General features: G+C 41.5%; 4 protein-coding genes and 1 pseudogene across 4 annotated transcripts; all 5 read left to right on the forward strand.

The window, feature by feature from the left end:
- Positions 1-3,266: 3,266 nt before the first annotated feature.
- On the forward strand, positions 3,267-4,278 carry LOC119357832 (annotated as a pseudogene).
- A 6,620-nt stretch (positions 4,279-10,898) lies between these two features.
- Positions 10,899-11,768, forward strand: LOC119357803 (gamma-gliadin-like). The gene has a single exon (XM_037624632.1). It carries the CDS (start codon positions 10,965-10,967, stop codon positions 11,703-11,705), a length of 741 nt encoding a protein of 246 aa, XP_037480529.1. The 5' UTR covers positions 10,899-10,964; the 3' UTR covers positions 11,706-11,768.
- A 2,561-nt stretch (positions 11,769-14,329) lies between these two features.
- On the forward strand, positions 14,330-17,261 carry LOC119357813 (photosynthetic NDH subunit of lumenal location 5, chloroplastic-like). Its single transcript, XM_037624636.1, has 7 exons — positions 14,330-14,478; positions 14,586-14,756; positions 15,574-15,724; positions 15,817-15,905; positions 16,511-16,565; positions 16,649-16,734; positions 16,854-17,261. Exons 1-7 carry the CDS (start codon positions 14,446-14,448, stop codon positions 17,004-17,006), a joined length of 738 nt encoding a protein of 245 aa, XP_037480533.1. The 5' UTR covers positions 14,330-14,445; the 3' UTR covers positions 17,007-17,261.
- Positions 17,262-22,267: 5,006 nt separating this feature from the next.
- Positions 22,268-23,093, forward strand: LOC119357822 (avenin-E-like). The gene has a single exon (XM_037624641.1). The coding sequence runs from the start codon at positions 22,336-22,338 to the stop codon at positions 22,936-22,938; it is 603 nt and encodes a 200-aa protein (XP_037480538.1). The 5' UTR covers positions 22,268-22,335; the 3' UTR covers positions 22,939-23,093.
- A 536-nt stretch (positions 23,094-23,629) lies between these two features.
- On the forward strand, positions 23,630-24,236 carry LOC119357842. Its single transcript, XM_037624654.1, has one exon. The coding sequence runs from the start codon at positions 23,838-23,840 to the stop codon at positions 24,054-24,056; it is 219 nt and encodes a 72-aa protein (XP_037480551.1). The 5' UTR covers positions 23,630-23,837; the 3' UTR covers positions 24,057-24,236.
- The last annotated feature ends 1,651 nt before the right edge of the window (positions 24,237-25,887 follow it).

The raw sequence follows: 25,887 nt of genomic DNA on the forward strand, positions 1-25,887 counted from the left end.
CCGAAGACGGAGGAGAGGGGCGGCGCGGTGAGCCGGAGAGGAGGCGGGGCGGAGCGGGCCGCAGGGGCCGGGGTTGGGCCCGGCGGGCTTCTGCGATGTGGGGCGCGCCAGCGCCACATGGCGGAGCGCGGTAGGTCGGGCGGCGGCGGGCGGAAGTGTACGGTCCGCTCCGGACACGTCCGGCGGCGGGAGGAGGAAGAGGCTAGGTTTAGGGGTGTTTTGACCCGAAATTTCGGGGGGAGGTCTAGTTTTATAGGTAGGAGGAGCTAGGAAGCTCCAAATGGAGTGTGGTTTTCGGCCACACAATCGTGATTGAACGCTCTAGATGATGGAGAAGGTTTTGGTGGGTTTTGGGCCAAAATGGAGAGGTGTTGGGTTGCAACACACACGAGGCCTTTTCGGTCCCTCGGTTAACCGTTGGAGCATCAAACGAAGTCCAAATGGTACGAAACTTGACAGGCGGCCTACCGGTAGTAAACCAAGGCCGCTTGGCAAGTCTCGGTCCAATCCGGAAATGTTTAATCCCCACACACGAAAGAAAGGTAGAAATGACCACCGGAGGAGAACGGAGCGCCGGAATGCAAAATGGACAACGGGGAAAATGCTCGAATGCATGAGATGAACACGTATGCAAATGCAATGCACATGATGACATGATATGAGATGCATGACAACGATAACAACACACGGAGACAAAGACCCGAACCCAAGAAAATAAAATAACTTAACGCCGGAAACGGCAAGAGTTGGAGTACATATTGGGAAAATCATATCCGGGGTGTTACAGTTTTCCTCTCCTCCACTTCACCCTTGCCGTTTTATTCGCCCTCTCTCTCTATCCTCCCTCTCTTTCTCTATTTGCCTCTTTTTGCCCGTTTCTCGTTTGCTTGTGTGTTGGATTGCTTGCTTGTCATGATGGCTCAAGATAACATTAAATTGTGTGACTTTACCAATACCAACAACAATGATTTTATTAGCACTCTGATTTCTCCTCTTACCGATGCTGAATCTTGTGAAATTAATGCTGCCTTGCTGAATCTTGTCATGAAAGATCCATTTTCCGGCCTTCCTAGTGAAGATGCCGCTACCCATCTAAATAGCTTCGTTGATTTGTGTGATATGCAAAAGAAGAAAGATGTGGATAATGATATTGTTAAACTGAAGCTATTTCCTTTTTCTCTTAGAGTTCGCGCTAAAGCTTTGTTTTCGTCTTTGCCTAAAATAGTTTTGATTCGTGGAATAAGTGCAAAGATGCTTTTATCTCTAAGTATTTTCCTCCCGCTAAGATCATCTCTCTTAGAAACGATATTATGAATTTTAAGCAACTTGATCATGAACATGTTGCACAAGCTTGGGAGAGGATGAAATTAATGATACGTAATTGCCCAACACATGATTTGAATTTGTGGATGATTATACAAAAAATTTACGCCGGATTGAATTTTTCTTCTAGAAATCTTTTAGATTCGGCCGCGGGAGGCAGTCTTATGGAAATAACTTTAGGAGAAGCTACTAAACTCCTAGATAATATTATGGTTAATTATTCTTAATGGCACACTGAAAGATCTACTAATAAAAAAGTGCATGTGATAGAAGAAATTAATGTTTTAGTGGAAAGATGGATGACTTATGAAATTATTTTCTAATAAAAGTGTTTCTTCTGATCCAAATGATACGCCTTTGTATACTTTGATTGAGAATAATAATGAATATAAGGATGTGAATTTTTTTTGGTAGGAACAATTTTGGTAACAACGCGTATAGAGAAAATTTAATCCTAGGCCTTATCCTAGTAATTCCTCTAATAATTATGGTAATTCCTACAACAATTCTTATGGAAATTATAATAATGCCCTCTGATTTTGAATATAATATTAAAGAATTTATTATTTCGCAAAAGAATTTCAATGCTTTGATTGAAGAAAATTTGCATAAGACTGATGAGTTGGCTAGGAACGTTGATAGAATTTCTCTTGATGTTGATTCTTTGAAACTTAGATCTATTCCACCTAAGCATGATATCAATGAGTCTCTCAAAACCATGAGAATTTCCATTGATGAGTGCAAAGAAAGAACCGCTAGGATGCGTGCTAAGAAATATTCCTTTATAAGAGCGTGTTCTTCTAGTTTCCATGATAATAAAGATGAAGATCTAAAAGTTATTGATGTGTCCCCTATTAAATCTTTGTTTTGCAATATTAATCTTGATAATGATGGGACTGAATATGATCCACCTTTACCTAGAAGGCGTTCCAAAAATTCGGAGTTTTTAGATCTTGATGCTAAAATTTATAAAAGTGGGATTAAAGAGATCAAAACTCTAGATACTAATGAACCTACTATTCGGAGTTTTTATTGTATTTCCTTGTTACAATCCGTGTTAAATTCTCCTCATGCTTATAGTCAAAATAAAGCTTTTACCAAACAGTTATCATGAACAACTTCAACTAAATGCATCAAATGTTACAAATAATACATACAAACTTAGTTTAATAAATTAATGAATTAAAGCGAGAACAAACCTTCAAAAGTAATTTAGAGTGAATCAATTAAGACCATGTAAAGCTATTACTAGTCCAATATTAATTAATAACTTGCACATAATTGCAACCATTGACATAAAAAGGGAATATGATGAGTCATGTATTGAGAATGTGTACAACATTACTACCATTGACATAAAAGGAGAATTTGATGAGTCGTATCAGCTTGTTCATCTTACCATTATACTACACAACACTGCAAGCTAGTTTAAAAAAAATAAGAGTGCAGAATGAACATTAGAATAGCCTGATCTATCTTTGACAACATGCACAAGGATACAAATTTAGTCCCCCGCAAGTTATGAAGATTTGGTTTATGTCTAACAACTTGTACAACAAGATAAACTTAGATCCAAAAGGATTGCAATCCAGATAATTGTTTGACATGTAAAGTCGATAAGATGAGTCAGTGCCAATTATCATGTTTTCGTCACTCTTAGATGATATGTACAATAAAAGGCAACTTTGATGACCACTCCAAAATTACATTTGTATGTAGTGCCACCAAACACAACACACCAAATAATCAGTTTGATAAGCATCAAATCACTTTAAAAAAATAAAAGCTATAATGAAAAGAAACCTAACCATGGTAGCTATAAAAAGGATGCAATATGTAGACTCCATACCATCATCCATTCTTCAGACAACTAGAGCACAAGTATCAAATCCAATTAAGTAGTAGCCAACACAAATCCACCATGAAGACCTTATTCATCCTAACAATCCTTGCGATGGCAAAAACTATCGCCACCGCGAATATGCAGGTCGACCCCAGCGGCCAAGTACAATGGCCACAACAACAACCATTCCGCCAGCCCCAACAACCATTCTACCAGCAACCACAACAAACATTTCCCCAACCCCAACAAGCATTCCCCCATCAACCACAACAACAATTTCCCCAGCCCCAACAACCACAACAACAATTTCCGCAGCCCCAGCAACCACAACAACCATTTCCCCAGCCCCAACAAGCCCAACTACCATTTCCCCAACAACCACAACAACCATTCCCCCAGCCTCAACAACCCCAACAACCATTTCCCCAGTCACAGCAACCACAACAACCTTTTCCCCAGCCCCAACAACCGCAACAATCATTCCCCCAGCAACAACAACCGTTGATTCAGCCATATCTACAACAACAGATGAACCCTTGCAAGAATTACCTCTTACAGCAATGCAACCCTGTGTCATTGGTGTCATCCCTCGTGTCAATGATCTTGCCACGAAGTGATTGCCAGGTGATGCAGCAACAATGTTGCCAACAACTAGCACAGATTCCTCGCCAGCTCCAGTGTGCAGCCATCCATAGTGTCGTGCATTCCATCGTCATGCAGCAAGAACAACAACAAGGCATACAGATCCTCCGGCCACTGTTTCAGCTCGTCCAAGGTCAGGGCATCATCCAACCTCAACAACCAGCTCAATATGAGGTGATCAGGTCATTGGTATTGAGAACCCTTCCAAACATGTGCAACGTGTATGTCCGACCTGACTGCTCCACCATCAACGCACCATTTGCCAGCATAGTCGCCGGCATCAGTGGACAATGAAAAATGAAGAGTTATGCTAATAGGTAGATGGATCATCGTTGCTTAGCTGATGCACCAGTCTTTGTAGCGATGAGGAATAAAGTGGCGTGCACCATCATGTGTGACCCCGACCAGAGCTAGTTCAAGCTTCAGAATAAAACACAAACAAAGTTCTTGTTTGCTAGCTTCGCTTTTCACTGTTCCATTCACTTTTTATTTTCATGTTCGTTCCTAACCGCAATCCTAGCCTTACACATCAATAGCTAGCTACTTCTGCTGGCAGGTTACTATTTAATCTATCGATTAATGGTCGATGTATTAATCCAGTTAATAGGTTGATTGATATATTAGTTACTGCTCCCAAGCCGACCGAGCGCTATCACTTAGGGATTTCCTGAACATTGCACACAATAATAATTCAATGTATTTCAATGTCTAGAAGTGAAAGGGCCATTTTAGCACCAAAACAAGAGGCTGATTAGAAACCATCCATCACTCTAAATGTTAATCTGAATAGTTTTGCATTGGTGAAATTTTGAGTTTGGTGGCACCGAAGCATTCTTCAAAATCAAATTTTAGGGGACTCCAAAGAGGTGAAAATCAAACCAAAGTTGCCACATGGTAAAAGATAAACCATGCGGTGAGCAAGAGAAAATAATTAGTCACAATAGCAAGAACCAAACACTTGATATGATTTCGTGCGGAGATGGAAACAATTTATATATGACAAACAAAGCATAAGTTGCATTAGTTTTAATTGATTGTAGAAATTTCTTTTACCTGTAGAATAACTCAGTTGTTATCTCTTTAAACATGCATTGTGATATTGACTTGTCTCAATCTATGAACACAAAGCAAATATTGCATTTGCGGTTATGGTCTCCAAACAGATGAGAAATCAGTCTGTGTAGAAAGTTCCTTAGAAGGATATGTTCTGAATCAAGGAAATATTGTAGGAGTAAGAACTGGGGAAAGTAGTGGCTGCACCCACCCTCGGTGCACCCACGGTGCACTCACGCAAGAAAACATATCAAAACATTTCGAAAAAATCTGAAACTTCGTGGAGATGATCATCAACAAATGTCATGAGGGCTTGCAAAGTTTGGTGGTCAAATAACATTCAAGAAGCGCTCTACAAAAGAGACAAAATTGCAAAATCTGCTCAAATGGTGCACGTACATTTTGACTAATTTTCAGTGATTTTGTCTTTTTTGTAGAGAGCTCCTCGAATGTTATTTGACCACCAATTTTGCAAGCCCCCATAACATTTGTTGATGATCATTTCCACGAAGTTTCAGATTTTTTCGAAATGTTTTTATATGTTTTCTTGCGTGGGTGCACCGTGGGTGCACCGGGAGTGGGTGTAGAAGAACCACTCTCGTAAGAACTGGAATGGGGAAAAACTGGAGCGCCTTATCCAGCCTCCTCTCTATATTCTACATGGATATCGTCTGTTACATCTTAGCCCCCAACTGTTACATGTTCACACATTTATATAACTCAACAGGATATAATAGTTTTGAGCTAAACAAATTTACTATTGTACTCGTGTCTTGCATAGTTAAAGTTGAAAATCAACGTAAGCAGTGGATAGTTTGAAAGACAAGTGTGGGAAACAAATAGTAGGATATAAATTTGAGTAGAATGTGTGATCAATTGTTGACCACATAGCCCAGCAAACTACTAAAACTAAGAAAAACAAGATATTCTACCTTGTACAAACTGTCACAATGATAAAACTATGATTTGTTTTTGAAAAATCTGTAGCCCGGAACTAATATAAATTCAAACAAATCTGTCACAGATCCCTGAGCCCATCCAAAAATTAATGGTAGTGGAAACTGAAAGAACTATTAACACGATTAGACCCAAATGATCTATGTTCCAACAATTAATGATATTTGAAACTAAAACACGAGTGGTCTATGTTCTACTACCTATGTGTATAAATATAAGACGTTTGGCGGTTTAAAATGAACTGCCAAAATGTCCTATATTAAGGAACAGCAGGTGTACCAAGTATATTCTATGGTCCAAATTTGTTCATGTAAAGTGTATCTTTAACTGATGCCCTAAAAAATAGCGGTGTAATCGGCCGAGTAAAAGATTTGTGGAGTAAATTTACTCAACTAACTTTTGGCTGCACCTAACGGATCTCCTAAATTTAGCGGAAGTAATATTTTCTTGTCAAATTCATTTCATTTTCAGCCACTGAAATATATCGGAATACACAATTAACAAATTCTTCATGAAAAAAATGAAACCAAAAAAACTAAAACCACAATTAGACACTTTAATAGAAATTCAACTTCCATAACTGCTGCTGAAAGTTGGTAAACAGATTTCAGACTTAGTGAAATTAACACTTGTCTGGAATTTCAGATCAGATAGCACTCTTTGGAGCATGAAAACAATATGCTACAGGACCTGAACATGACAAAGTAAAGCATGGCATGGAGCTACTCAAAGAGCTTAACAAAAGTCCCTTAGTGACCTTGATCCAAAATGGATCAGAAAATACATTTGAAAGCATGTGAACATGGCAAAAACATAATCAGTTCTCAGACTTAGTGAAAACTGGAGCATGCTAAAACAGATATCAAGTAAGCATGTTTACGAGCTCGATGCACTCACTACAGAGCAAGTCATGACAATCTAAGCATATACACATCAAGAATACACAAAATACAAGCTAGACATGGCACAAACAATAACATAGCATGCACGGATCAACTACAACATCATCGGCAAAATTGCTAACAAGTAGACAATCTGCCCAGATTCACGAAATAGCAAAAGTAGAGCTCGATTGACTCAATCTAGGGTGCTCCATAATTGCAAACAAAGACATATATGGATAGAGCACTACAAGATTAACAAAACATCCTTACTGATCATCCTCAAAAGAGGCACGGATCACTAGGAATCAACATGAACATATGGCATATTGAGATAACCAGTCCAAGGACTTGGTGGAAATGCTAAGTCCCTGAAATCAGCATTAACGAATGCTCCACTTTGCAAGCTTGTGCTAGTCACCACACACATCACAAAAATACATGGGTTGCACCTCTGGATAGATGGCAAAACATATAACAAAACTCATGTAGAGCTCAGGGGCATATCATGCACACAATAATCATGGCAAAAATGACAAATATCTAATTGGAGCATCAGATCTGACAATTATCTCAAATAGCACTCTTTCAACAGCATTTCGGGCATCAAGATGAACTCAAATGAAAATGATGCAATGAGATGAAATGATGTACTCTCTGAGATGAACATTTTGATATGCTATATGCCCAAAACGGAGCTACAGATGCGGAGATATAGGATGATGAAAAACGCACAAAAACTTGGGTTAGGGACGAAAAAGTCAACCAAGAGGGAGTTTCCAGATCCAGATCGGGATCTCGCGAGTACTGTAGCGGCACGGAGTACGAGGTTCGTCGCTGGATTTGGGCCGGCCGGAGTTGGACGGCGAGGCGGCCGGAGAGAGGGAGGCGCCGGAGTGGGGCGGCACCGGCCGGTGAGGAGGAGGCGGCCGCGGTCGTCGACGAGGTAGCGCGGCGGGGTGGCGACCGGAGCGGCGCGGTCGCCGGCGAGGTTGAGCTGCGGCGCGGTGGCGTGGGTCGCCGGAGACGGAGGAGAGGGGCGGCGCGGTGAGCCGGAGAGGAGGCGGGGCGGAGCGGGCCGCGGGGGCCGGGGTTGGGCCCGGCGGGCTTCTGCGATGTGGGGTGCGCCGGCGCAATGTGGCGGAGCGCGGTAGGTCGGGCGGCAGCGGGCGGACATGTCCGGTCCGCTCCGGACATGTCCGACGGCGGGAGGAGGAAGAGGCTAGGTTTAGGGGTGTTTTGACCCGAAATTTCGGGGGGGAGGTCTAGTTTTATAGGTAGGAGGAGCTAGGAAGGTCCAAATGGAGTCCGGTTTTCGGCCATGCGATCGTGATTGAACGCTCTAGATGATGGAGAAGGTTTTGGTGGGTTTTGGGCCAAAATGGAGAGGTGTTGGGTTGCAACACACACGAGGCCTTTTCGGTCCCTCGGTTAACCGTTGGAGCATCAAACGAAGTCCAAATGGTACGAAACTTGACAGGCGGCCTACCGGTAGTAAACCAAGGCCGCTTGGCAAGTCTCGGTCCAATCCGGAAATGTTTAATCCCCACACACGAAAGAAAGGTAGAAATGACCACCGGAGGAGAACGGAGCGCCGGAATGCAAAACGGACAACGGGGAAAATGCTCGAATGCATGAGATGAACACGTATGCAAATGCAGTGCACATGATGACATGATATGAGATGCATGACAACGATAACAACACACGGAGACAAAGGCCCGAACCCGAGAAAATAAAATAACTTAACGCCGGAAACGACAAGAGTTGGAGTACATATTGGGAAAATCATATCCGGGGTGTTACAGTTTTCCTCTCCTCCACTTCACCCTTGCCGTTTTATTCGCCCTCTCTCTCTATCCTCCCTCTCTTTCTCTATTTGCCTCTTTTTGCCCGTTTCTCGTTTGCTTGTGTGTTGGATTGCTTGCTTGTCATGATGGCTCAAGATAACATTAAATTGTGTGACTTTACCAATACCAACAACAATGATTTTATTAGCACTCTGATTTCTCCTCTTACCGATGCTGAATCTTGTGAAATTAATGCTGCCTTGCTGAATCTTGTCATGAAAGATCCATTTTCCGGCCTTCCTAGTGAAGATGCTGCTACCCATCTAAATAGCTTCGTTGATTTGTGTGATATGCAAAAGAAGAAAGATGTGGATAATGATATTGTTAAATTGAAGCTATTTCCTTTTTCTCTTAGAGTTCGTGTTAAAGCTTTGTTTTCGTCTTTGCCTAAAATAGTTTTGATTCGTGGAATAAGTGCAAAGATGCTTTTATCTCTAAGTATTTTCCTCCCGCTAAGATCATCTCTCTTAGAAACAATATTATGAATTTTAAGCAACTTGATCATGAACATGTTGCACAAGCTTGGGAGAGGATGAAATTAATGATACGTAATTGCCCAACACATGGTTTGAATTTGTGGATGATTATACAAAAAATTTACGCTGGATTGAATTTTTCTTCTAGAAATCTTTTAGATTCGGCCGCGGGAGGCACTTTTATGGAAATCACTTTAGGAGAAGCTACTAAACTCCTAGATAATATTATGGTTAATTATTTTTAATGGCACACTGAAAGATCTACTAATAAAAAAGTGCATGTGATAGAAGAAATTAATGTTTTGAGTGGAAAGATGGATGACTTATGAAATTATTTTCTAATAAAAGTGTTTCTTCTGATCCAAATGATACGCCTTTGTCTACTTTGATTGAGAATAATAATGAATCTAAGGATGTGAATTTTGTTGGTAGGAACAATTTTGGTAACAACGCGTATAGAGAAAATTTAATCCTAGGCCTTATCCTAGTAATTCCTCTAATAATTATGGTAATTCCTACAACAATTCTTATGGAAATTATAATAATGCCGTCTGATTTTGAATATAATATTAAAGAATTTATTATTTCGCAAAAGAATTTCAATGTTTTGATTGAAGAAAATTTGCATAAGACTGATGAGTTGGCTAGGAACGTTGATAGAATTTCTCTTGATGTTGATTCTTTGAAACTTAGATCTATTCCACCTAAGCATGATATCAATGAGTCTCTCAAAACCATGAGAATTTCCATTGATGAGTGCAAAGAAAGAACCGCTAGGATGCGTGCTAAGAAAGATTCCTTTATAAGAGCGTGTTCTTCTAGTTTCCATGATAATAAAGATGAAGATCTAAAAGTTATTGATGTGTCCCCTATTAAATCTTTGTTTTGCAATATGAATCTTGATAATGATGGGACTGAATATGATCCACCTTTACCTAGAAGGCGTTCCAAAAATTTGGAGTTTTTAGATCTTGATGCTAAAATTTATAAAAGTGGGATTAAAGAGATCAAAACTCTAGATACTAATGAACCTACTATTCGGAGTTTTTATTGTATTTCCTTGTTGCAATCCGTGTTAAATTCTCCTCATGCTTATAGTCAAAATAAAGCTTTTACCAAACAGTTATCATGAACAACTTCAACTAAATGCATCAAATGTTACAAATAATACATACAAACTTAGTTTAATAAATTAATGAATCAAAGCGAGAACAAACCTTCAAATGTAATTTAGAGTGAATCAATTAAGACCATGTAAAGCTATTACTAGTCCAATATTAATTAATAACTTGCACATAATTGCAACCATTGACATAAAAAGGGAATATGATGAGTCATGTATTGAGAATGTGTACAACATTACTACCATTGACATAAAAGGAGAATTTGATGAGTCGTATCAGCTTGTTCATCTTACCATTATACTACACAACACTGCAAGCTAGTTTAAAAAAAATAAGAGTACAGAATGAACATTAGAATAGCCTGATCTATCTTTGACAACATGCACAAGGATACAAATTTAGTCCCCCGCAAGCTATGAAGATTTGGTTTATGTCTAACAACTTGTACAACAAGATAAACTTAGATCCAAAAGGATTGCAATCCAGATAATTGTTTGACATGTAAAGTCGATAAGATGAGTCAGTGCCAATTATCATGTTTTCGTCACTCTTAGATGATATGTACAATAAAAGGCAACTTTGATGACCACTCCAAAATTACATTTGTATGTAGTGCCACCAAACACAACACACCAAATAATCAGTTTGATAAGCATCAAATCACTTTAAAAAAATAAAAGCTATAATGAAAAGAAACCTAACCATGGTAGCTATAAAAAGGATGCAATATGTAGACTCCATACCATCATCCATCCTTCACACAACTAGAGCACAAGTATCAAATCCAATTAAGTAGTAGCCAACACAAATCCACCATGAAGACCTTATTCATCCTAACAATCCTTGCGATGGCAACAACTATCGCCACCGCGAATATGCAGGTCGACCCCAGTGGCCAAGTACAATGGCCACACCAACAACCATTCCGCCAGCCCCAACAACCATTCTACCAGCAACCACAACAAACATTTCCCCAACCCCAACAAACATTCCCCCATCAACCACAACAACAATTTCCCCAGCCCCAGCAACCACAACAACAATTTCCGCAGCCCCAGCAACCACAACAACCATTTCCCCAGCCCCAACAAGCCCAACTACCATTTCCCCAACAACCACAACAACCATTCCCCCAGCCTCAACAACCCCAACAACCATTTCCCCAGTCACAGCAACCACAACAACCTTTTCCCCAGCCCCAACAACCGCAACAATCATTCCCCCAGCAACAACAACCGTTGATTCAGCCATATCTACAACAACAGATGAACCCTTGCAAGAATTACCTCTTACAGCAATGCAACCCTGTGTCATTGGTGTCATCCCTCGTGTCAATGATCTTGCCACGAAGTGATTGCCAGGTGATGCAGCAACAATGTTGCCAACAACTAGCACAGATTCCTCGCCAGCTCCAGTGTGCAGCCATCCATAGCGTCGTGCATTCCATCGTCATGCAGCAAGAACAACAACAAGGCATACAGATCCTCCGGCCACTGTTTCAGCTCGTCCAATTTATATATGACAAACAAAGCATAAGTTGCATTAGTTTTAATTGATTGTAGAAATTTCTTTTACCTGTAGAATAACTCAGTTGTTATCTCTTTAAACATGCATTGTGATATTGACTTGTCTCAATCTATGAACACAAAGCAAATATTGCATTTGCGGTTATGGTCTCCAAACAGATGAGAAATCAGTCTGTGTAGAAAGTTCCTTAGAAGGATATGTTCTGAATCAAGGAAATATTGTAGGAGTAAGAACTAGGGAAAGTAGTGGCTGCACCCACTCTCGGTGCACCCATGGTGCACTCACGCAAGAAAACATATCAAAACATTTCGAAAAAATCTGAAACTTCGTGGAGATGATCATCAACAAATGTCATGAGGGCTTGCAAAGTTTAGTGGTCAAATAACATTCGAGAAGCGCTCTACAAAAAAGACAAAATTGCAAAATATGCTCAAACAGTGCACGTACATTTTGACTAATTTTCAGTGATTTTGTCTTTTTTGTAGAGAGCTCCTCGAATGTTATTTGACCACCAAATTTTGCAAGCCCCCATAACATTTGTTGATGATCATTTCCATGAAGTTTCAGATTTTTTCAAAATGTTTTGATATGTTTTCTTGCGTGGATGCACCGTGGGTGCACCGAGAGTGGGTGTAGAAGAACCACTCTCGTAAGAACTGGAATGGGGAAAAACTGGAGCGCCTTATCCAGCCTCCTCTCTATATTCTACATCGATATCGTCTGTTACATCTTAGCCCCCAACTGTTACATGTTCACACATTTATATAACTCAACAGAATATAATAGTTTTGAGCTAAACAAATTTACTATTGTACTCGTGTCTTGCATAGTTAAAGTTGAAAATCAACATAAGCAGTGGATAGTTTGAAAGACAAGTGTGGGAAACAAATAGTAGGATATAAATTTGAGTAGAATGTGTGATCAATTGTTGACCACATAGCCCAGCAAACTACTAAAACTAAGCAAAACAAGATATTCTACCTTGTACGAACTGTCACAATGATAAAACTATGATTTGTTTTTGAAAAATCTGTAGCCCGAAACTAATATAAATTCAAACAAATCTGTCACAGATCCCTAAGCCCATCCAAAAATTAATGGTAGTGGAAACTGAAAGAAGTATTAACCCGATTAGACCCAAATGATCTATGTTCCAAAAATTAATGATAGTTGAAACTAAAACACGAGTGGTCTATGTTCTACTACCTATGTGTATAAATATAAGACGTTTGACAGTTTAAATTGAACTGCCAAAATGTCCTATATTAAGGAACAGTGGGTGTACCAAGTATATTCTATGGTCCAAATTTGTTCATGTAAAGTGTATCTTTAACTGATGCCCTAAAAAATAGCAGTGTAATCGGCCGAGTAAAAGATTTGTGGAGTAAATTTACTCAACTAAGTTTTGGCTGCACCTAACCGATCTCCTAAATTTAGCGGAAGTAATATTTTCTTGTCAAATTCATTTCATTTTCAGCCACCGAAATATATCGGAATACACAATTCACAAATTCTTCATGAAAAAATGAAACCAAAAAAAACTAAAACCACAATTAGACACTTTAATAGAAATTCAACTTCCATAACTGCTGCTGAAAGTTGGTAAACAGATTTCAGACTTAATGAAATTAACGCTTGTCTGGAATTTCAGATCAGATAGCACTCTTTGGAGCATGAAAACAATATGCTACAGGACCTAAACATGACAAAGTAAAGCATGGCATGGAGCTACTCAAAGAGCTTAACAAAAGTCCCTTAGTGACCTTGAGCCAAAAGAGATCAGAAAATACATTTGCAAGCATGTGAACATGGCAAAAACATAATCAATTTTCAGAGCTGCCTGCCACCTTGGCATTGCCCAACAACCATTTTCGCAGCCAGTTCCACAGCAACCACAACTAGTCCTGAAGCGGCCACAAGAATCTTTTCCATAACAGCCTCAAGAAACCTTCCATCCATCACTTCATCAAAAGTTGACCCCGTGCAAAGTGTTCATCCAACAGTTGCACATCGTGGTGGCAACACCACCATTCCTTGAATCACGGGTGTTGACGAAAAGCGGCTGCGAAGTGAGGCAGCAGCAATGCTGCCAACAACTCACCCGGATCCCTATGCCATCCCGATGCCAAGCCATATGTGGCCTAGTGCACACCATCATCATCGAGAAGCAACAAGAGCAACGGCAACAACGACCACAACTAGGACACGGTTCCCCCCAGCGTCAGCAGGAACGACTAGTCCAGATTGAGGCGACGATGAGCACCGTGCTTCAAACCCTGCCTACAATGTGCGACGTGCGCGTGATGCCATGTTGCATCGTGGCCACCAGCACCGCCATCCCGCCAGCCGGCGATATCGGCGAGTGATAAGAAGAGAAAGGTTGTGGTACAATATATATGTAGCACCGACCAAGCCGATGGATCAATCCTCTAGAGCTGGTACGAATGAACGCATTGAAATGCACCTGTCATGTATGACCCTTTCCACAAAATGAGCTCATTAATTATATGTCCACGATAAACACGCAATACATCACTCGATGGCTCAGATGGACGGCCAAACTTCATAGAAGGTTTAACCATGGGTATCTCAATCTCACCCCTGTTTTAACCCAGGGACCTGGGTAAGCAAATAGGATGAACTAGAAGGACTCGAATCAATAGTTCCACGGGCATCAGGGGAGTGAGGAAGCAGAATAAAAAGCTCATCCTTTTGGTTATCTGCAGAGAGTCTTCCGTCCCCTCCAACAAACCTTCTCCTCACCCTCCAATGGCGGCCGCGACCTCCTCCTTCGCCACGCTCGTGAGCTCCCTCCCCTCCTCCTCCTCCCCCCTTCTGCTCGGACCGCCTGGTCTCCCTCCTCCTCCTCCGCCTGAATCTTGTGCTGTGTGTGCTGTTCTTTCTTGCAGGCCATCGCCCGCCCGGCGGCGGCGGGGCCGGCGGCGCAGAGGGCGCTCCTCGCCTCGAAGGCCCCCTCGTCGGCGCTCTCCCTCCGCGGCGGCCGCATCGCGTCCCCGGCCCTCTCCGTCTCCCAGCAGAGCCGCGCGCGCTTCGTCGCCTCCGCCAGCGCCGAACCCTATGTAAAGATTCAGCATTTATTTATCTATTTATCTATCTGGCCACAAGGGCCGCAATCTATGTGGAGCTTGCATATCTATTACCAAATTGCAATCTAGTAGACGTGTATCCTTTGCCTTCCGATGCGAACATCCACACAATTTGGTATATTCATGAGAAAAATTAGTTCACTCCCCGAGTTTTCGTGTGAAGAAATGCAAGTTGAGATTTACCGTCAGTTACTTCCTTCTGTAATAAACATTAGGCTCTGTGCACGACGGGCATGCCATGTGTTTATGTTAGTCCATTAGGTTCAGTTAGTGTTAGTCGTCAGTGGTCTGAGGAATCAAATGTGCAGCTGTTTCTATCTAGGTACTGTGGCCGCTACCTGTGTAAAGCCTGCGTATCTGGCACACCGCTCCTGGTTCAGCCAGGAAGCCCATTGCAGTCTAGTAGACATGTAGTGTGTGCCTTCGGATGTGACTTCCATGCCATTCCTTATGTTATTTGGTATCTGTAATTTTCATGCGAAAAATCAGGTCACTAACTGAATTTTTTTGTGTGCGTGGACAAATTTGCAAGTTGAGGTTTTATCATCACTTACTTATGATAACCGCCGGGTTATGCCAGTGTTAGATGCAGAGTACCATCAGCATGTGTTAGTGTTTAGTTTATTATGTCCAGTTACTGTTAGTTGCCGGCCGTCTAAGGGAATAAATGTGCCACTGTATGGTTTACACAATATGCCGTTTTTGTGGTTGCATTGGTGGGTGTCTTTTACCTTATTATATGTCATACATTTCATGGTGTTTGAAGCTGTTCTTTCATCATGCATTGCAGGCACCTGAGCTTCAGTCCAAAGTTACAAACAAGGTGTACTTTGACATAAGCATTGGCAACCCTGTCGGGAAGAACGTTGGGAGGATTGTCATCGGGCTGTATGGGGATGATGTTCCCCAAACCGTTGAGAACTTCCGTGCTCTCTGCACTGGTACGAGAGACTGTTGGAGCCCTGTTCTGTTATCCCATCTGTAAAGGATTGCTCTGATGAGGTATATGACCAATTTCTCCTTTTTGTACCAGGGGAGAAAGGGTTCGGATACAAGGGATCAAGTTTCCACCGTGTCATTAAGGACTTCATGATTCAGGGGGGAGACTTTGACAAGGGCAACGTATGCGTTTCCTACCTTCATCTATTCTTGTTTGTTGCACGTGCATGCTTATGCCGTATTGCGATTGCATTAAGAAAAACTAAAGAGTGTACTACCTGTTTTGCACGTAATCGTTTCACACGAATGTACCTGTTTCTGTTTGTTGATAGTTATGCTAGTTCTTCCTCTCCTTTTCTTCTGAATTGTATAGTTTAGCTATTTGAGTACTCTGTGCTGTTTAAGCATTATTTTACGGACCAGAGGGACTGGGGGAGAAGGATAGGGAGTTTAAATCCTTTACTACTAGCTTTGCTCGTGTACCGGCATTCAATTTGTTATCGTGCTGCATTTTGATCCTGGATCTTATCCATGTTTGATTGTCATTAATAACTTGCACAAGTGCATCCTACTCTGTTTTGTTGTCAGTGGCCTTGTGGTAAGAATTCAAGGTGATTGCCATCGTGCCATCCTTTCCCATATTGAGGCATACATGATTATGTGTTTCATCTGCATTTTGATCTACTTATGCATGGCTGGCTGAAGTACTTTGAGACATCAGATTGCCTAAAATGAAACATACAGCTTCCAACAATGGCATTGAATAACTAGAAACTGATATTTTTCAGGGTACTGGAGGGAAAAGCATATATGGCCGCACCTTTAAGGATGAGAACTTCCAATGTATGTGTTGCAATGAACCTTTGTCACTCAATCTTTGCTTCAGATTATATGCTAACTGATTATATATTATTTAATGTTCTTAGTGGTTCATACTGGACCTGGAGTGCTCAGCATGGCGAATGCTGGACCGAACACCAACGGCAGCCAATTCTTCATCTGCACAGTCAAGGTAATTAATTGTTTACTTCCTGCTATCAGTCAGTCCATTTGAATAATAGTACCCTTTTTTTTGCTAAGTTTGAAGTTCATATAAATCCCCGATTGAGGTTTCTCGTACCTTGCTTGCAGACACCGTGGCTGGACGGGAGACACGTTGTCTTTGGCCAGGTTCTTGAAGGCATGGACATCGTAAGGACGATAGAGTCATCAGAGACCGACAGAGGTGACCGTCCGAAGAAGAAGGTGGTCATTAGTGAGTGCGGGGAGCTTCCAGTGGTCTGAGTTTTATTTAGATGGCTATCACCTTCCATCTGCGCATCTTGATTTTGCTGTGGACTTGTTACTTGTCTTTCTCCAAGTAGTTAGAGACCGCACTGAGTTGAACTCGAGATTTCTACTCTGAGGCATACGGCATTCATCAACTGTTCGACTGGAATAAGAATGTGATTGCTTTCCTGAACCTGTTTTGTAGCATTGCTCATGGTAGATAATGCCTTGTGAATTTTTTGGCGGATCCATGAAATGCCTGGATATCTCTATCTATTCGTTTTTATCTGCTAAATTTCCCTGAAGAGCTGCAAACAAATTATGCATTGTAAAGGCTCGGTATAATTCCTGGCAATTCCAGTTCCGACACTTGTCATGAGCAAAATTTAGCAAACACAACCTGCTGATTATCTGAATGATTCGCGCAACAATACAAACTTAGTTTGGCAGACCAACAGAATATTGATCAAAGCTTCACATGTGTACTGTAAAGCCTTTGACATGTAAAGGGAATTTGATGAATCATGTCATGCTCCACTTCTGCAAGTCACACTGTACTATAAAGTCTTGTGTATCGTTACAGGCCACACAAGACTACAAACTTAGTTCAATGCAAGGCATGCTAGTCTGGTTTATGCGTACAAACTAGTTTCAGAGACTCCGATGCAATCTAGATTGATGTTTGACATGTAAAGTGAATAACATGAGTTATGCCAATCTTCTATATCTAAATAGCTAGCCCCCATTAACTATTTCTGTCAACATGCAAGCATACCACATCATACGCACAACATGCATGAGAAGAGCCTCACCTCCACTATCATATGTCTCTCAACATGCAAGCATGTCACTTCATCATGAAACATGCATCATAACATGCAAAAATACATGAGAATTTTATTATATCATGCTATTTATATTTAACAAACATTTTACAACAAATATTCATGTTTCAAACGACGAATCAAATAGAAATATGTTGCAAAGTATTCCGGCAACAACGTGCGGGATATCATCTAGTTTATAAAGCTTTGGTGACAGTGGAGTGATATGTGCAACAACAAAGAACTTTGATGAGAAATCCAAGAATACACTTATAAGTAGTGTCCCCAAACACAACATACGAAATGATGAGTTGAGAAGCATCCCCGCACTTTCCAAGAAAAGTAATTGCAAAGATGAAAACAAACAATGCCATGGTAGCTATAAATAGGCATACACCATCAAGATCCTCCATCATCCACCATTCACATTAGAGAACAAACATCAAAGCCAAGCAAACAATATCCAACATAAATCAACTATGAAGATCTTCCTTGCGCTTGCCTTTCTTGCTACTATGGCTACCATCGCCATAGTCACCACCGATATGAAACTACCCCAGTTGCAACCACAAAAATCATTTTCACAACAACAACCCTTTCCACAACCACAACTACTCTTTCGAGAGGAGCAATCGGCTCCACAACAATAGCCATTTCCACCACAACGCTTACCATTTGGGCAACAACAATTTCCACAACCACCACCCTATCCCCCACCATAACAACCACTCTATCCCCAACCACAACGACAACCATTCCCACAACAACATGAACAACCAGCTCAGGAACAACCATTTGTACAACAATTGAACCCCATGTAGGGATGTATTCCTACAACAGTGTAATCCAATGACGACTTTATCATTTCTCCAGTCAGAGGTGGTGCAACAAAGCAGATGTCAGGTGTTAAGGAAGCAATGTTGTCAGCAACTGTCACGTATTCCCAAGCAATCACAGTGCCATGCCATCCACAATGTTGTGCACGCCATTATTTTGCAACAACGACAACAATTGGGAGAAAGGTACTTTGGTCCAACCTCAACAACAACTACTAGGTCGAGGTTCCATCCAACCTCAACAACATCAGTTGAATCAGGGTTGGATCGACACAATAAGGACATGGGTGCTTCAGACTCTACCGATAATGTGCGACATCCACGTCACACTGTACTGCTCTATCACCTCATCAGCATAGCAACGTCACTATATATACTAGCATGAGTGGCTAATGAGAAGACAAGAGATCTCATACTCGATAGATGGACTATCGTTGTTAGTCGATGGTCCTATCCATGCAGCGCCGAAAAGAATAAAAGAAAAGATATATATTCTTTGATGCATATAGATTATCTATTGGTGTTCCGTTCATGAACATGTTGAGTTGTTCGTCCAAAAAACAATATATGCATTAATTAGCTTTGTATGTAGCACATTTGTAAAAATTGAACTAAGCCGAATCTCTATTAAGGTAATTATTTAAGGAGTAAGGATTAACAACAAACCAGCTCTTTAATGGCGAGCATTATGGGTTTTGACCTTCAATTGGTCCATGTAAGATTTCTTTTGAATGTTGGCGGGAGAGATGCCAATCCATTGATTAGAAAGGGATATTACCGGTAACACCCCCAAAGGAGGAATGCACCACATAAGGCAAGTGTCAAACAAATAAGAAATGAAAAAGGTGTGCTTGAGTAATCAAGGAAAGCCAGGAGAAAACCTAAACAAGACCTAGCTAGACTAGACCTAAAGCTGCACAAAACATACAACATGCCAGAAAGCTAACACCCCAAAACATACATGGCTGATAACTCAAGTGCCTTCTCTGCTACCAGAGAGCACACCAAAACCGCTGTATCAATATGGGATGCCACAGTTACCATATTGATGAAGCTTGATGATATCGAAGAGGAACACTATGTCCGATAGAGCAGACATATGCCACTTCAATCCCGTGAGGTTGGCGAACATAGCTCGCCTGACTCACCTTGCATGTGGAGGTCACGCAAGCTGCCGCGGACCACCTCCACGAGTCTTGAGTCCATCCTGCCGAGTCTAACTCCAAGACAATGCCCGAAGAGGAAACACGATACCAAGCAAAGCCAGAAGCGTTGTCATCGTCCCATCCAGGAGATCAGATCTAGGTTTTCCCTCGTAGTATGCTGGGAGATGGGGGAGGACATCAACATCGATGCCTCCAACAAGGGAACGATGCCCGTAGGCACCACCATCGATGACTATGACTATAACCAGAGTATGGCTTTTGCTGGTAGCCTAACCCTCCCAAACCCAAAACCCCGAGAACCTATCCAGCCTAGAACCTCCATGACACGTGGTAGGACATGAGGCCTCAGACTTGTGACACATGAAGGACCCCTTCGTCGTAGGCCAGCAGAAATCCAGACCGGGTCTTGGAGTTGGCAGACCTCATGCCTTAGGCAGATCCGGAGCACCGCAGGAACCTCCCTGTGCAGATCATCTCTATGCTCACACTAGAGACGGCGAGAACCGACCGCCTGCCCTTTGGGCAGCCAATCGAAACCACAAGGCCATCGGAGTCCTCACGCCGCCACCCGTCAGATCCGCATTGGGAGCGCCGACCACGCGCCTCTACACGATGATACGATCCCCACAACCATAGCTCATGACACCACTTATTATAAACTACGTAGTAGTTCATTGCAGAAAACTAGACGGGACACACGATGTTTTCTTAACAAGGTTCAACATCGTGGTTAATCCCCATGGCATGATTACGGGCGCACCTCCCCATGTACCATCACATGATACAAGTTGACGATAAGCCCAGACAGCACTCCAACCACCTTTGCCATGCACCCCTGCCAAGTGTGCGGACCGTCCCTCTCGTGATATCTGTCATAGCGTAACTTATGCCTAGTATATTTTGGCTATGTGTGGTACCTTATATAATAGTACTCGGTTACACGTGTCTGACTGAAACACCTGATGCTCCACATACTCCAAGTCTAATAGTAGCCCAATACACATATTCGACACAATTTTAAAAGATGCCCAATTGTTGGCCAGCAAGCTTCCCTCGGTCTCAGTATCATGGTGGACACCATGGCCACTGCTGAATGTTGTTCCCAGCAAGTCAAGGATACAATAGTGTTCAAGGCATGGCCTATGCACCTGCCTATTATTACAACAAACCCAAAGAAGAAAACAACACTTAATTAGCAGAGGACATGATTAATTTAACATTCCTTAACATGTTTTTTTTGGGAGTGAATTCCATTTTTTACCTTGTAGTTGTACATTTGTGACACATATTACCCTATTTAGCGGAACTTTTATCGAAATGTCAGATTTTGGAGACTTTTAACACGGTTTTACCCTAGTTTTACATTTCATCTGTTTATGGTCGATAGGATCGGCATGTTGCGTCATTGATTTGTAAAAAAAACTGTAAGGATCGGAGGGCATCATTGGCGATCTTGTCCAAGCTTCTCTTGTCTATCTGTTCCACTCCTTGTGGCCGTCCACATGTTTTTGGATACAGGGCGTCACCTCACACCTTACCTGATGGACACGCATCAAAAAACAAGGGTCCAAAGATTTCAAAAGGGGTATTCTAGACGAATTTTCACTCGAAGGGGTAATTAGTGTCATAAATGTATAAATATGGGGTAAAAAGTGGAATTCACTCTTTTTTTTGCTTTGTTCATGATAGATAATGCCTTGTGAATTTTCTTGCGGATTGATGAAATGTTTGGATATATCTATTCATACTAATATCTGCTAAATTGTACTATAATTTCCCTCAAGAAATGCAAAAAAAAAAGTGGACGCACATGCTTTGCAAATGCTTTGTATCATTCCTAGTCCCAACACTTGACATGAACAATCTTGAACAAATTCAGCAAACAATACTTGATTATCTTAACGATATGCACAACACTACAGACTTAGTTTGACAAACTGACGGAATCTTGAAGAAACCTTCATATGTACCTACGTGTAAATCCTTATACTAATCCTGTACAACATTACAATCCTTGACATGTAAAGGAATTCGATGAAATGATGTCATCGTCTACTTTTGCAAGTTACTATACTAGTCTTATGTATCTTTACAGGCCACACAAGATTACAAACTTAGTTTGGTGCAAGACAAGCTAATCTAGTTTATGTGTAACAACTTGTAGAATATAACAAACCCAGTTTTAGAAAATGTTGCAATCCGGATCGACGTTTGACATGTAAAGTAAATAAGATGAGTTATGTCAATTATCAAGATTTGTTGATAGAGGAATGATACATGCAACAACAAAGAACTTCGATGATCAGTGCAAGTATATGCTTGTAAGCAGTTGCACCTAACGCAACATACCAAATGTTAGAGTCCGAGAAGCATCCATGCACTTTTAAGAAAAGGAAATGCAAAGATGAAAAAAGGTGATGCCATGTCAGTTATAAATAGGCCTAAACAATCAAGACACTCCTCCAGCACCCACCATTCACTCAACTGGAGAACAAACATTATCTAACACAAATCAACCATGAAGAAATTCCTCGTCCTTGCCCTCATTGTTGTCGCGGCGACCACCACGGCCGCCGAACCCTTTACTGCATTCCGTACTGCTTGGGAGCCGCACCATCCATCATCTCCAGAGCAGCAACCAACTCCACAGCCACAAGAACAACCAGTTCCACATCAAAAGTTGAACCCATGCAGGGATGCCCTCCTACAACAGTGTAGCCCAGTTGCTGATATGTCGTTCCTCCGGTCACAGGTGGTGCAACATAGCAGCTGCTTGGTAATGTGGGAGCAGTGTTGTCAGCAACTAAAAGCGATCCCCAAGCAGTCAAGATGTGAGGCCATCCACAACGTCGTGCACGCCATCGTTTTGCAACAGCAACAACAATTGGTACAAGGTATTTCCACCCAACCTCAGCAGCAACAACAACAAGGTCAACAACAACAAGGTCAGGGTTCTAGCCAGCCACAACAACAAACACAACTGGATCAGGGTTGGATTGCGGTGATAGGGACATGGGTGATTCAGACCATTCCGGCAATGTGCGACGTGCATGTTCCACCATACTGCTACACCACCATATCGCCATCCATTGACGTCACTACCGGCATGGGCGGCTACTGAGAGGTCTAGTATCCGAAAAACGGACCAGCATTGTTTAGTCAATGGTCCGATCCATGTAGCGGTGAAAAATAAAGTGCCATGCATTATCATGTGTGGACTAGACTGGCACTAGTTCAAACTTGGGAAATAAAAGGCAAACTAAGTTATTTTCTGCATATAGTGTTATTGGTCGGTGTTTCTATTCGGGCACACGTGGAGATGTTCATTCCTAACCACAATATTATGCATTAACTAACTTTGTATGTAGCAAAATAACCAAATGGTTGTAAAAGTCAGACTGAGCTAGATCCCTATTAAGGTAAGGAGTAAGGAACTAAGGACTAACCACAAACTAACTCTTTAATGGCGAGCCTTCTGAAATTTGACCTTCTTGAGATGATTCACAACTAGTTCTAAATAGTATATGGCATTGGTGTCAATGTGGTCCATTTAAGATTTTACTGTTGGTTTTGACTGTAGAGAGCGGGCAATTTGTCATTTCTGTCCATATCCTCGAGGAAATTTTGCTCTCAGAAAATGCATTAATTAATTAAGTTTGTGCAGAAAAAACTCAAACAGACAAAGGAAGGAAGCCACTCTTTTTCCACTCTGATTGAGATGCCAATCTGATTGGTTGCTTCCTCCCTCCTCTTCCACAGAATAAAGAAGCTAGTCTCGTTCTGCATATTATGGAAACCACAAGTTCTTTCAGAAACAAAACTTTCTAGAGACCACTCCATTTTCCCTGCTGTCCAGGCAGTACATACATAAGGGATAATTCACAACAAGGATGGAAAGCCATCCATAAATAAAGAAAAGGCCATCTTCTATCTCGCTCTAGAAGCATAGCTGTAGCTGGCTTGAGTACTCATCATCATCATCATCATCATCCCAAAGAACTAGAAGAGAAGAAGAAGAAGATGCAGGACTGGAGTCCGGTGCTCATCTCCTTCATGCTCTTCATCCTTCTGTCCCCAGGGCTTGTCTTTCAGATCCCTGGCAAATCACGGACGATCGAGTGCGGCAAATTCCACACCAGTGTCGTCTCCATCCTCATCCACACCATCATCTTCTTCGCCCTCGATGCCTTCTTCCTCGTCGTCGTTGGCGTCCACATCGAGTTCGGCTCCTCATCATGAGTAGTAGTATACTCTGCTTCATCCTGTTCTAGCTGTTTCTTTTGCTCTTTCTGTCTATTTGGTTCTTGCTGCTTGTTAATTAGTTTTTCTGGGCTCAATCATTGCTGAGCTGGGATATGTTACATGGTGGGATCATGCGAAATTTATATTCTTGAGATTTAATGACAACATTACTGTGTATCTCTGGGATCATACTTTTTCGATAATTTTGCTTGAGAACAAATATCCTCACTCTCACCGTCTCTGCATGTCTGTCATCAGCAAACTAAATAACAATAAGTTAAATGGTTCAACTTCTTGTCGGATTAGAATCTTGACGAGTGGTGTCATGCTCTACCAATGCCATGTTCTCTTATCACCTTAGGAAACACAACAAAGTTCGTTCCAGAAAAAAAAACTCAAGCTTTACTAATCTTGTCTATCTCAAGCCACAGAAGACCACATACTTAGCTCTACACAACCGTACAAAGTTCCATACGCCGGCCGCAATAAAGAATAAAACCTTGATAAGGGTTTGGCATGTAAAGTGAAAAAGGCAAGTCATTTTCCCCTCAAAAAGTAAGGTGAGTAAGATATATCAAGTACCATGCTTTCCTGACACTCATATGATCTTTTGCACAACTAGCCAGGCAACTTTGATGATCGATCCCATATTAAACTTGTGGGTAGTGCAACATAATAGAGCATACAAAATGGTCCGTTTCAGAAGCATCCAAAACATTGAGGAATGCAAAATGAAAAGATTTTTTGACGAATGGAATTTCATTCAATCTTCGCATCAAGGTGGTACAACCACAGCGAGTGCAAACCCAGCATTTGCATGTCCACTGCTCAATGTGCCGGAAAAAAACACGAAATCAATTGCGAATGCAAAGAAAGAAAGAGATAATGCCATCGCGGCCATTAATTAAGAGTGACATCAAGTTTTCTTTTTTGAAACCAGATTCTATAGTGCGATATTCATTTATTAAGAAGATAATTGTCCTTAAAATTACCGGAAAACCAGGCTAAAGCCGTTATAACACGCCCCCAAAATGCTGGGCATCACACAAACACGACACAAACATCAATGCCAAGTAGCAGTAGTCATGACCAATTGACCATCACAACCGTTCCTCATCCTTGCCCTCCTTGCTATCGTGGCAGCCAACACCAATGAACATCTAGAGATGGGTCGTATCAAAGGCAGTGAAAGCGTTTCATGCATTTCATCTTGCTGGGAAAGGCCAAACAAGGAATGGACATGAAAGAAAGCATTCTCTAAGTTCGAATACTTAAATCCATAAATCAGCCAAGTCAAGGCCTCGAATGGTCAACAAATGGGATGTCAGCAGAATTGGATGGGTCGTGCATTCAGGAACAAAGGGCGAAGAGAGTGACATACAGTTGGTTTTGCTTGGTAACTATATGCATCTCTTTTTTCTATTTTCTTATTCTTGTCGTTTTTATCCATGCAGAGAAACCTGTCTCAATCATTTTATCGTATTGTTTAAATTCGTGATATGATAAATAATTGAATATAGAACTAAGCACATGCTTCATAGATCGGCCTAACTGATGGGGGAGCCTGTCGACATCATGCAGCAAACAAAAAGCCATACTGCTGATACACTTGGTCCATCCAACATGCATGCATGAACAAAACAAGAACACACCGGTATGTATACGATTTTTTCTTCTTATCTTGAAGAAATTATTCGTCCATATATGTTTGTGTGTCCACTGTGTCATTCGAATGGTCGTAGCAAATCAATTGAATTGTCCATGTCACCGACGAGCTAGCTAGCATAGTACTGTCTTTGTGTGTGTGTGTGTGTGTGTGTGTGTGTGT

The sequence above is a fragment of the Triticum dicoccoides genome, chromosome 1A, assembly GCF_002162155.2.
Source record: "Triticum dicoccoides isolate Atlit2015 ecotype Zavitan chromosome 1A, WEW_v2.0, whole genome shotgun sequence".
Taxonomy (NCBI): domain Eukaryota; kingdom Viridiplantae; phylum Streptophyta; class Magnoliopsida; order Poales; family Poaceae; genus Triticum; species Triticum dicoccoides.

Excerpts from the sequence above, each read along its gene's own strand:
- LOC119357803 (XM_037624632.1), top strand. The coding sequence starts at position 10,965 with ATGAAGACCTTATTCATCCTAACAATCCTTGCGATGGCAACAACTATC.
- LOC119357842 (XM_037624654.1), top strand. The coding sequence starts at position 23,838 with ATGCAGGACTGGAGTCCGGTGCTCATCTCCTTCATGCTCTTCATCCTT.
- LOC119357813 (XM_037624636.1), top strand. The coding sequence starts at position 14,446 with ATGGCGGCCGCGACCTCCTCCTTCGCCACGCTC. Across the intron at positions 15,906-16,510 it reads GAGACTTTGACAAGGGCAAC|GGTACTGGAGGGAAAAGCAT; the intron begins GTATGCGTTTCC and ends GATATTTTTCAG. Across the intron at positions 16,566-16,648 it reads TAAGGATGAGAACTTCCAAT|TGGTTCATACTGGACCTGGA; the intron begins GTATGTGTTGCA and ends TAATGTTCTTAG.
- LOC119357822 (XM_037624641.1), top strand. The coding sequence starts at position 22,336 with ATGAAGAAATTCCTCGTCCTTGCCCTCATTGTTGTCGCGGCGACCACC.